This window comes from Hydra vulgaris, chromosome 11 (assembly GCF_038396675.1).
Source record: "Hydra vulgaris chromosome 11, alternate assembly HydraT2T_AEP".
Classification (NCBI taxonomy): Eukaryota; Metazoa; Cnidaria; class Hydrozoa; order Anthoathecata; family Hydridae; genus Hydra; species Hydra vulgaris.
The window spans coordinates 41,450,041-41,462,204 of record NC_088930.1 but is presented as its reverse complement, the minus strand read 5'-3'; the positions used below and the strand labels follow the sequence as shown (position 1 = coordinate 41,462,204).

Here is a 12,164-nt window from a genome sequence, read left to right as displayed (position 1 = left end):
TTGTCATAAGAGTTTAAAAAATGCACGATATATTTTGATGTAAATATTTTATTAATAAGATATTTTGTTTATTGTCAATTCAATAACTTAAAGTTTTAATGACATTCGTAAACGTAACGTAGAGTTTTAATGACATTCAACAACGTAAAGTTTTAATGACAATTTATGAAAATAAATTATGATCACAAATATGTTATCGGTAACTGATAAAATCTTTATTGTTTAAAAACACTATTAAAAAGAATTCACAAAATAAATAAGAAAAAATTTATTAATAGTTAATAAAAAAACAAAAAACCAACCGTACAATTATAAGAAAATAAATAAATATTATGTTACGTTTTATGAAAAAAATATTTTTTTCAAAATAAAATTTACTTCCTATTTGAAAAAAATGATAGAAATGATTTTTCAAATAGGAACTTAGGTTTTATTTGTAACTTTTGCTATAGTGAGAAAAAAAAACTGTTTATATGATTTTTAAGGCGCTAATAAAATAACTTTAATTACAATGTGGTACTTGAAAAGACGCTAGTGACTCAATATAACTTCTAACAATACAAAATATATTTGCTGAGCTGAGTTACTTTGATTTGCCTTACGCAGCAAAATCTCGTAACAAGGCCTGGTATTAACTCATGTTGTGCATGGAGGTACACCTGTTGTACTTCTATTGAGCACTGTCAAAACCACATAAGGGGCCCTTAGTTACAATTTTTTTTTAATTAGTAGGATGCAACCACATAGGTTATTGCTTAAGATTTCATACACTATATTTGGGCCATTTCCTTTAAATATTAAAAACACAAACAAAGTGCCTATTATTATTCGAAAAAATAAAACAAAAAACATTACCACCAAATTGTTTTAACTTAGACTTTATATATATATATATTCATGGTCTTTGAAGTAGCCTTAAACCTTACATTTTGTAAAATTTGCTAGACTACTCTTACTGTGTCATTTACTATAATCTTCTCTGAATACTATTCACTACTGACCTCTCATAGAAACCATATATTTAATCTATTACAAAGTTAGCATCTGCTAAAGTTGCATCTTTTATCCTGCTTGCCATTTTCTTACTCCTGATTCCATCCTTAATACCTATAAATTCTCTTTTTCATCCTTATGTGTGGCAAATTTATGTGCTTACTTTGCTCTTCAGAACAACAATATCTTCAGAGTATCAGTTCATACAAAATTACAATATATATATATATATATATATATATATATATATATATATATATATATATATATATATATATATATATATATATATATATATATATATATATATATATATTACAGGCCTTGTTACAAGATTTTGCTGTGTAACGAAAACGCATAACGCATTTCTGAGTAACTCAACTCAGCAAATATATTTTGTATTGTTTGAAGATATATTGCGTCACTAGCATCTTTTCAAGAACCTCATTGTAATTAAAGTTATTTTATTAACGCCTTAAAAATCATACAAACAATTGTTTTTTCTCACTATAACAAAAGTTACAAATAAAATGTTCCTATTTGAAAAATCATTTTTATTATTTTTTAAAATAATTAAAAACTAAATTTTGATTTGAAAAATATATTTTTTTCATAAAATGTAAAATAATATTTGTTTATTTTCTTATAATTTTTTCTTATTTGTTTTGTGAACTCTTTTTAATAATGTTTTTAAACAATAAAGAGTTTTTTTTTATTATTTATCAGCTACCGATAACATATTCGTGATCATAATTTATTTTCGTAAATTAAACAAACATCATTAAAAATTTACGTAATTGAATAAAAAATAAACAAAATATCTTATAAATAAATTATTTATATCAAAATAAGTCGTGAATTTTTTTAAACTAGGAATTTATATATCTAATTCCTTAAGATAAAGCTTAAAACACTTTATTTCTTTTAACTAATTTTTAACAACAACAAAAAAATTATTAAACAAACTGTTTCTTTAACAAAAAATCTATTAGTTTAGAATTGTGGTTAAATGCTTTTACTTGCAACTTTATTTCTTCTGAATAAACGTCATGTTAACAACATCAAAAGATAATTTAAATATTCTAAAAGATAAAAGTTTTTGCGTAGCGCAAAACTGCTGAACGCGTAGGCAAATCGCCTTTTCGCAGGCAAAATGCGAGCTGCATAACACTTTCTAACAAGGCCTGATATTAGAATTTTGATTAGGAGATATTTGACCAAGTTAAGTGTAACATAAGAGAAATGAAACACTTCTATACACTACATTTTCTAAATTTAATATAGACCTAAAAAATACCTGATCTTCTGCTATTGGCAATTTTCCCTCCATGGCTACTAACTGATCATAATACCTTTGAAATAAATGCAAATAATTTCATTATGTTTAAAAAAAAAACTTAAATTAATAATGCTCAAGGTTTAACAAGATGCAATACTAAAACCTTTTTTAAAAAAGCAACTTTTTTATAATATCTGCCTTAACCTTAAATTCTCTAACAAACAAAAGTAGTAAAACCCATTAAAATACTTTTGACATCAATATTATAAAAAATAGACTTTTCTTTTTTTTTCTCTATAACTCAGAAACATTAATTTTGACAGACTTCAAAAAAAGTTGTACACTGCCAGCTAGATTACAAAAAATCATTTTTCAAATTTTTCTTCAAATTGTTTTAAACTAACATTATTTTAGATACAATATTATTATTATTGTTATTATTGTTATTATTATTATTGTTATTATTATTATTATTATTATTATTATTATTATTATTATTATTATTATTATTATTATTATTATTATATATCTGACACAAGTACCTTTGTAGAGTTTCTATTGATATTTCATGTTTATCTAAAGAATGAACAACTGCATTTCCACGAAGCTGGCTGAATTCTGCAATTACGTTTTTATTTTCATTAAGCACACTGCCAGAAAATGTATTAGTTATGTAGTTTGAAATAGGCTTTATTATATCAACTGCTTGAGTTTTTTTTAATGGACATGTTAAGAATGAACTCATTGTTTTGTACGATTTACTAAAATAAATAAAAACAAATTTAAATTATTTAAAGTTGTTAAATCAAGGGAAAAAAATTAAGGTTAAAAAAGGTTAAAGAGATTTAAACAAGAAGATAAAAAGGTTTAAACAAGACTCTGTATAATTCTCTTGTATAATTTAACCATAATTTGATAAATTAATAATTTTTTTCAATAGGAAATAATAATACTTTCAATAAGAAAATCATAGATAAAAAAGTTTTTTTTTTTTTAAATATATCTTAATTACTAATTAAGATATATTTTTAAAATTTTTATGTAAAAATTAATATAGATTAAAATTTATTATGAAAATTAAGATATGAATTTAAATTTAAAGAAAATTAAATTCTAACATAATTTCATAATAAAATTTTTAACATAGTATTGCTTTGAAAAAGAGTTAAAAAATATGGATAGCTTCAACCCTAAAACTTTGTAATAATAGCAGTCACATAGGAAGGGCTTAAGGAAAACAGGTGGCAAACCAAGACACTAGGGCATTTGCAAAAACTTTTAGTACATACTATATCTAATATATAATATATATATATATATATATATTATATATATATATATATATATATATATATATATATATATATATATATATATATATATTAATGTTATTTACCTCCCCAAGCCCAAGGGGACCACTACAGTCGAGGAGGCTGCCTTTTTTTAATATTGTGGTTACACTCTCCACTCTTTTATTCCCCAAAAAAAAATTTGACTAACTAGATTGCTGTACAGAAAAACAAGTTAAGATCAGTACTACCAGGGACTTTTCATTTACAAAGGAAGTGCTTTAATACTGCATAATTAATACAAATGAACTGTTCAAATAATTCTTCAATTTTCCAAAAAATATAAAATACAATGAAACTTTGTCAACTTTGCTTAATATTAAAAATTATGTGTAAAGTCAAATTTACATGAATGGTTATAACAACAGTCTACACCAAATAAATTCACTGTTTCTTAGTTACTTGCTAAATGGAGAAAGTATAATTCAATACAATAAGAAGTGTATACACATAACAATAAAAAGTGTATTAGTAGAAATAACTTGATCTATTGTCATTTATTTTCACAAACTGCTTGGAGACTTTTTCAATGTTAAATCTGTCCAAATTGCAAGTGTTTCCATATCATGCAAGGCTGATATGGAAACACTTGCAATTATTGCCACTCTGCAAACACTTTGATACTTGATTGAGGAACTACGTTGGTAATAATTATACAGGTTGAAGACTGTTAAGTATTGTCTGGAGTTCTGCAATTTTATCTAACATCACTTTAATCACTTTTCCTTGTGGTGTCCATCAATTGATTGAAATAAACTTATACATATTTTAAATTTATTTAAACATCTATTGCGTAAATTAATGGAAGATGCCAAGGGAACCTGACAGTACTTAATAATCAGCTCATTACAATGTGCCAAGCAATAAAAATACTATGCCTTCTGTTTAAAAATGCTTTTTTCAGTTTTACCAAGCATTTCAAAACTGATCCCCCATCAAAGACCATTCCGGCAACTTAATTCAAATCTTAAAAGAATATCTGCAATTTATGTCAACATGACATCAGAATACAGGCCGTTGATGTATTCACATACTTCAATGAAATCTTAATTCATTAAGCAAGTTTTCAAATCTTTGACTGGCATGACTACGTATGTTGGTTATATCTTAAGTATTTCAACAAAGATAATAAAAAGGTTTTTACAGTTTAAATTTTAATTAGAAACACACAAAATACAATTTATTTATATTGCCCACTGAGCGAATTCAAATTGCCAATACAGCTCCGCATAAAGTTTTTTTTTTTTCAAAGTAATGAGGAAAAAAACTTTTTAATTGGTGATATCAGTTGAAATTTTTTTAAATACCATATTAATAGCAACATTAAAATATTTTATACAACTATATTTACGAAATGGAGCAATTCTGCTAATTAACATACCACAATGCCATCTACTTTATTAGAAAACATAACATTTTGAATAAAAGGTTTTTTAAACCTTATTCCCAGAAAAGACTACTATTGTTGCTTATTTGACACCCAAGCAAATAGGGAAGGTGCAAGCAGTTGCTATATATAGGGATAAGCAGTATATACATTGTTGTTTTAGTTATTGACAATCTACAGAAAGATTTAAAAAACTTTACCACAAATCAATACTTTCTATTTCCTAGCATATTTTGATACTCTTGAACCATTTTTTAAACGCTGTTAACTTGAAGAAGCTAATGTAGTTCAAAAATTAAAATCTAACATACTTCAACTTATTGTTACTCAAGATTCTTTACTTTTTTCTGAGAGTAAACTTTTTTATAATAATATATTAATTTTTATCTAAGGTAACTAAAAATAAGTTTTTTCTTATTTAGGTTCTTCTGTCTTGTAACAATTACCTTTTCTAAAGTATATTTTTATTTATTTTATAAAAACTTTTATAAAATAACTAAAAATATACTCTGGAAAATAAAGCAAATTTTTATTTATTTTATATTTTCTAGCAAAACCATTAAGAAGTCTTACATAAGACATTTTTGAAAAGAGATATTGTAAGTAATACAAAACCAGTTTAAAACAAAAGTCTTGAAAAAAATACTAAACAAAAAACAAAAAAGCAACAAAAAACTAAAAAAAAAAAGAAAAAAAGAAAAAAAAATACTAATAATGGTATTATTAGTCTTTTAGATTTTTATTGAGTTAAAGGGGAAAAAATAAATAGTCTTATTGGAACTTTTTATGGATAAGTTGCTATTAAAATTGAATCAAAGTTATTACAGTCATAATAACATATTATAATCATTGATTACCCCACTATAATATACAATACCTAAACTATTATTACTATAATAGTTACCCTTAATTATTATATACTTTTTTATTTTTAAAACCATTATATAAGTAAAGAACAAATAAGATGCTATCTTACTTATAGTCATCAGCTTTCTGTTTGAGTTATGTTTACATCAAGCATAACATAATATAATAAAAATAACAGTATTTGTCTCGCCTACCCGACTTTGACATTAAATATTACAGTTTTATTACATCATAATCATATTATTTTAACTATGATTACTTATTATTCTACTATATGTAGGAATGAAAACCTTTTCCCCTACACATCAGAAAGCTTAAAGGCAAAGTAAAATTACCGTCTTTCGAATTTTTCATCAGAGTTTGAAAATTTTTTGAAAAAACCTTTTAACGCCTACCCGGTGGGAAATCGGCTAGCAATTAGCTATCATCATTCGTTGCGATAAAGACAGCGATTTGGCCATAAGGGTCGCTAGCTAGCGATTAACCAGAAAAACTTTTTATATATTTCTTATTTATGTTTATTATAAGTTATTATTATACGATTATTATTTTACGATTATTATTACTTTATATGGTTTCTGTAGTTAAGCATATAAAATAATAATGTGATAAGACAACTTGGTATTTTTCTGTTTATCCTTCTCCAGGTAATTGCCACAGAGGCCACACACCAATGCACGCGAAGACAAATTCATCTCACTAAAGAGGATCATAACCCGTTTTGATGGATTAAAAGTAAGTGAGTTTTAAAGAAAAACAGAAGTAAACAAGACTAACAGTAAGAAGTAGTCGAGTTGAAAAGACATCATAGAGAAAAGTGGACTGATATTGCACTAGATGTTAGAATGCGTGATTCGACAAGCAGAGTACCAACAAAAAATGTAAATGTAAACTTGATAACTAACTTGAAATTGTAGTTTATCCTCCTCCGTCTAACTGCCATACAGAGCCTATAACCCAAATTAACACAACACACGTTACTGAAAAAAAAATCGTCAGATTAATGTTTAAACCAGTCAAACTTGTATCATTTTTTAATTTTTATTATTTCGGTTGTTTTATCTGAAGCATTCATGTTGATAGCTAATAAACTAAAGATTTACTAACTTCAGATTTGCCACTAAGTCATAGTTAACATACCTACCACTATGTCATAGTTAACTACATACCTACCACTATGTCATAGTTAACTTACCTACAATCTGTAGCTATCGTTATTTCGTAAAGATATCGCTAATTACAAAGCTGAGAAATGCAGCCATCGACTAGCAACAGATTTGTCGTCATCTTGTTGTTGTTGTTTTTTTGATGAAGGACTGGGACGATGAAATTTGTGATGAAAATGGGAAATGTGTACTTCGAGATGTTTATGATTAGGTTGAAAGTTGCGAGCCAGTTTGTGGGGATTGGGCTGTGGATGGCAATGAGGGAAAGGTGTGGGCTGATGCAAGTTCTTTAGCTATGGGTGCAATAGTTCAAATTGGTAATACGATTGTGGAAGATGCAATATGGCTGCGAAAAGAAAAGTCGGACGTTCATATAAACATGGCAGAGTTAGACGCAGTGCTACGAGGAAAAAATGACAGTTTTTACAGACTCTGCAACAGTATTCCATTGGATTTCTAACGTACTTACTGGAAAATCAAGGTTGAAGTCAAAAGCTACGGGTGAAATGTTAATTCGTAGAAGAATAAGCGTACTGCAACAACTAGTTGAAGAATACGATTTGAAAGTTGACGTAAATCTTGTCCCATTGAAAGATAATTTAGCTAATGCATTAACAGATGGTTTAATAAGTTGACTGGGAATGAGCTTTTAAAAAATTGTATTGGAGTAGTAGTTGCGGAGCCTGAATCCATCTTGAGTATACACGAGAAAACTGGACATTTTGGAGTGAGTAGAACATTGAACTTTGTTTGTGAAGTATTTCCAAATGCAACTAAAAACAAAGTTCAAATGGTAGTAAAAAATTGCGAGCCGTGCCAGTCAATAGGTCCAGCACTTGTACAGTGGTCGAAAGGTACCTTTAAAGTTAAAGAAAATTGGGAAAAATTGGCCATGGATATTACGCATTATGGAACTGAAAAATTTTAATCGATTATTACGCATTATGGAACTGAAAAAGTGTAATCGATTGCGGACCTTCAAGGTACGCTTTGTGGCGACAACTGTCAAGTTCATACGGATGTGTTGTCATAGTTCGAATTCTCCGTCTTATCATTTGTGAACGAGGAGCGCCATCTGAAATATTAACAGATAATGAGGCAACGTTTAAGACTGAAGAAATGAGGAGTTTCTTTGAAAGTTTGAAGAGCGCGTATCACGTTTAAGGGCGCTTATTACCCTGAGGGGAACGGAATTGTGGAAAGAAACCATCGTACAATAAAAAGAATAGCAGAGCGATCTAAGATATCAATACCGGAAGCAGTATATTGGTACAACGTTGCTGTCGACAAAAATGACGTACGACCGATGGGAAAATATGTAGTTATCAAATTGGTATCAAGGGATTAAAAACAAGAAATCTTTTGGCAAAAAATGGCACAAACAAAATATTTGGAGCAGGTGATAAAATTTGGTTGAAACCACCCAATGCAAAGTGCTATACCAAGTAACCAAAGACGGGTCGGAACAAGTTGATGAAGTGAATGGTGTTTCACGCCACGTGAAACATATTAGATCTTGATGTGAAATTCAGCCCTTATGCTTCATTCCGGACCTGAAAAGAGATATGGGCAATAATTGCTAAGAAATTGTTGAAAATAATGAGGACCAAGTTGAAGGAATTGCGGACGTGAACGAAGTGGACATCGATGTTGAGGATAGTCCCCAGGAAATAGACATGCCTTTGCAAAGAAGTGCTCTAGAGTAATGCATGCCAAAAAAATTTATTCATTACTGTTCATATGGCCCTATAGGGTCAAGAAGGAGTGTAATTATATTTAGTTAAATGTTACAGTGTTCCGTGACGTCAAGTAGTTTGTAATTAAAGTGCGTTTATATATGATAACTGTTGTTAATATGTTTATACGGTTTTGTATGTAATTGCTAATGTGTTTATATGGTTAATGTGAAATTGTAAACATATTTATGTGGGTTGTAATGATAATATTTGAGGTATATGGTTTAGTATAAATTGTGATTATAATTTTGTAAGAGACTTTGAAAATTGTGATTATAATTTTGTAAGAGGTTCTCATTGAGTAAAGAAAAGAAAACATCTTGTATTAATGTTACATTTCTGCGAGAAAACTACATTCCTATGAATATCCTTTCAGTTCTAAAAAACCTAGTTCTATTTGTTGACTATCCTTAATCTATCACACAACAACAGATAACTGATCCCCATGTGACAGAATTGAGATTAAAGAATACTTTAATCTCAATTTAAAGAATACTTTAATCTCAATTTAAAGAATACTTTAATCTCAATTCTGGTTTTTTGAGATTAAAGAATACTTAATTCTCAATTTAAAGAATACTTTAATCTCAAAATGGATCAAACTGGTTTATAAGCTCTAGAAGACCAAAGTAATTCTCATTTTTGAAAGAATCAAACTTCTCTTCGGTACCACGAAAGACAATTATACGCTCAGCCAGTGTACGGATGACGGCAAAGACTTGCACCTGCACTGTTTCCAATACTCACACTCCTTCTTCATCTGCCTATTATATGCTTGCTGTAATCCTTAACTTTGTCTGGTAGTGAGGTTTAAAAGCAATATAGAGTTTCTATACAATTAGAATACAAAAGCCATTGCCGTCAATATTCCTTGAAATCAGCTTTTCCTCTAACAAAAACTTTTGGTAATAATTAATCTTTTCTGTTTTCCGTCCTTTAAAGCATGACATAATTCATTAAAAGGACCTTTATGATACTGGCAATTGTTTGGTCCAGCAGCAATTCAGGAGGTTTTATCCTCTTCAAATAACTCATACCACAGACCAGAATAATTTTCTTGTTTGACTGTGCTTGCGTTGACGGTGAATACAGTCAGCCAAGAAGCTTTCTTTGATTATAAAACCTTCATTTTCTGTACCATTTTTTTACCATCATTGCTAGATTAAAACGTGTCTACATCTAATACCTCTAGATCTAGTGTTTGCTGTTCATTTTCTACTTTGGTATTGATGTTACTGATGAATTTTGATTTTGATCTGATGCACATCCTTGTTGCTGCAGTTCTGTTATTACATTAGCTGTAGGTTTTAAATACTTTGTTAACTTTGGTAATTTTTGGTATTGTAAACCTTGTTTTGATTTTCCAATCGATCTATTCGTCTTTTTTTACTATCTGAGCCACTTGGTTGAGCTTTTTTCTTTCCACTTTTAATTGAAATTAAATTCTGCACAATAATTGCACTAAAAAAGTTGGTTGTAATAATCCAAAGGATTCAAAGATTCCCAGCCATCCAAGGATTATCAAAGTCAATGTCAGCAATATGTATATAATCAAGAATAAATCAAGAATAAATGTTTTTTTTTTCTAACAGCAGTTTTTTTAAAGTTAGTAACAAGTGGAATGTTGATGAGACCTTACACAATTTACAGTACACTCTGGATTAAATAATTTTATTTTTACTTCATATAGCATGATACCAGGTCTTTGAGAACACCTATTGCACCCGGGTCAAAAATGGAGAACGGCACCCCTATATAATACCAATAAATTACAAAACTTAAAGTTTTGTGAATGCAGCGATTGTCTATTTCTGATATAGCGCATTGCATTTCTATGTTAATATTAATTCTTTGGATTAAGAAACGGTTCATAAACCAAAACTGAAATAAGAATCAAAATATTAGTTTTAAAACCATTAAACGATTAGTTAACCAACAAAATTTCCGAGAAAGGTAAAGAAAGTGCTTAAAAATTTAATTGAGTAGCTGAAGTAAATTTCCTTTCTTGAAAATTATTTTGCGGGCATTGTCAAAACGGCCAACCTCTTCAATAAGATCCTCTTTGTTCATATCTCTCATATAAAACCGTGCAAGTTGGAAAGCTTTATTTTGAATGAAAAGATCATTATTATCCAATCATTTGAATGAAAACATATTGCCAACAATCTTGCTTGTCTCAAATTTTAAATCAATCTGGTGGATTTGACTACATAAACCAACATTAAAAACGTTCTATTCGAACTATTTTGTTTGGCTTTAGTGGAAATAGGCTGTACTTGATGCCTTATTTTAAAAGCGCTTTAACTTACGCTTTCTTTCATAGAGAGGCTAGTTTTGAATCCTAGCGGTCTAGCAACAGCTACAGCCTCTTAGAAAATTTGCAATTAAAAGCCCCTAATCCATTTAAAATCTTTCAGCACCTCTCTAATCAAACGTAGTTTATCATCGATGGTAATGGCTTCAGATTGTAAAAGACGATAATAACTACTTTTTAAAAACTTCTGCTTGGCTGAGCTGTTCACTGTTTAGATCCAGGTTTTCGATAGCATGGTCTATTTTACCATTTCTCTTGGCCTCTCGGCAAGCGGTTTTATTGCGTTGGTACGAGAGCTCCAACTTGTCATAGAAAATCTATGCAGTGAAATTCTTGTTCCTTTAGTGAGAATCTTCATTAGGCAGTACTTGCACTAAAAATGCGTTCAAAAATTTGAGACTTCTAAAGAATACTTTAATCTCAATTGCCGATTCAACTGAGTACACAACAGTCAAATTCAGCGCTACAGGAAACATACAGAGCTTCCTAATAATTTTGCCTTGTTGAAGCCTAACATATTAAATCCATTATTGTATACCTGACCGCAACTGTTTCAAATATCCAAACCTAGCCTTAAAATTACATGAACATGCCTTTCAAACTTGGCTAATTTAACTTTCTTCTTCTCGAAAGTTTTAACACAGAACGTGACGGTGAAGTAGATATCACTATGGATTTTTTCGCAGGACTTTCATAATGAGAGACCAGCAAACTTTTTAACTGTGTCAATGTCGCCATCAATAATTTCTAAAACGTCGGAGTTCATTGATTTAAGAAGGTATTTATGAAGGTAGATTGTCGCGATAAGAGCTTTTTAACTTCATAAATTAAAACGGCGCACCCGACACTCGTTTATTATTTATTTATCGGTCGTTTTGTTTTCAGTTGTTGTAAGGAAGTGAATCTTGAAAACGCATTTAATTATTTAGCCATAAAAAAATAATTTTTAATAAGTTTTTTATTTCGTTTTAATTACGCCTATTTAAACCGCGTGACTTAAGCTGTAATGTGAGTCTTCTGACCAATGGCTATATTACTATATTATAATATAATAAACGTTTATTAAAGGTCGA

At 28.9% G+C, this 12,164-nt stretch overlaps 1 protein-coding gene across 3 annotated transcripts in view; it reads right to left on the bottom strand.

The window, feature by feature from the left end:
* The window catches only part of LOC100203706 (programmed cell death 6-interacting protein), a 43,019-nt gene extending 36,725 nt beyond the window's left edge, over nucleotides 1-6,294 (bottom strand). Inside the window, exons 1-4 of one of the 3 annotated variants that reach the window (XM_065811112.1) lie at nucleotides 5,368-5,461; nucleotides 5,209-5,310; nucleotides 2,815-3,033; nucleotides 2,291-2,345 (exon numbers count right to left, since the gene is read on the bottom strand). In XM_065811112.1, the coding sequence (XP_065667184.1) occupies nucleotides 2,291-2,345; nucleotides 2,815-3,017 (258 nt within the window). In that variant the 5' untranslated portion in view covers nucleotides 3,018-3,033; nucleotides 5,209-5,310; nucleotides 5,368-5,461. The other 2 variants (XM_065811113.1, XM_065811111.1) reach the window with 2 other exon arrangements.
* Nucleotides 6,295-12,164: the final 5,870 nt, after the last annotated feature.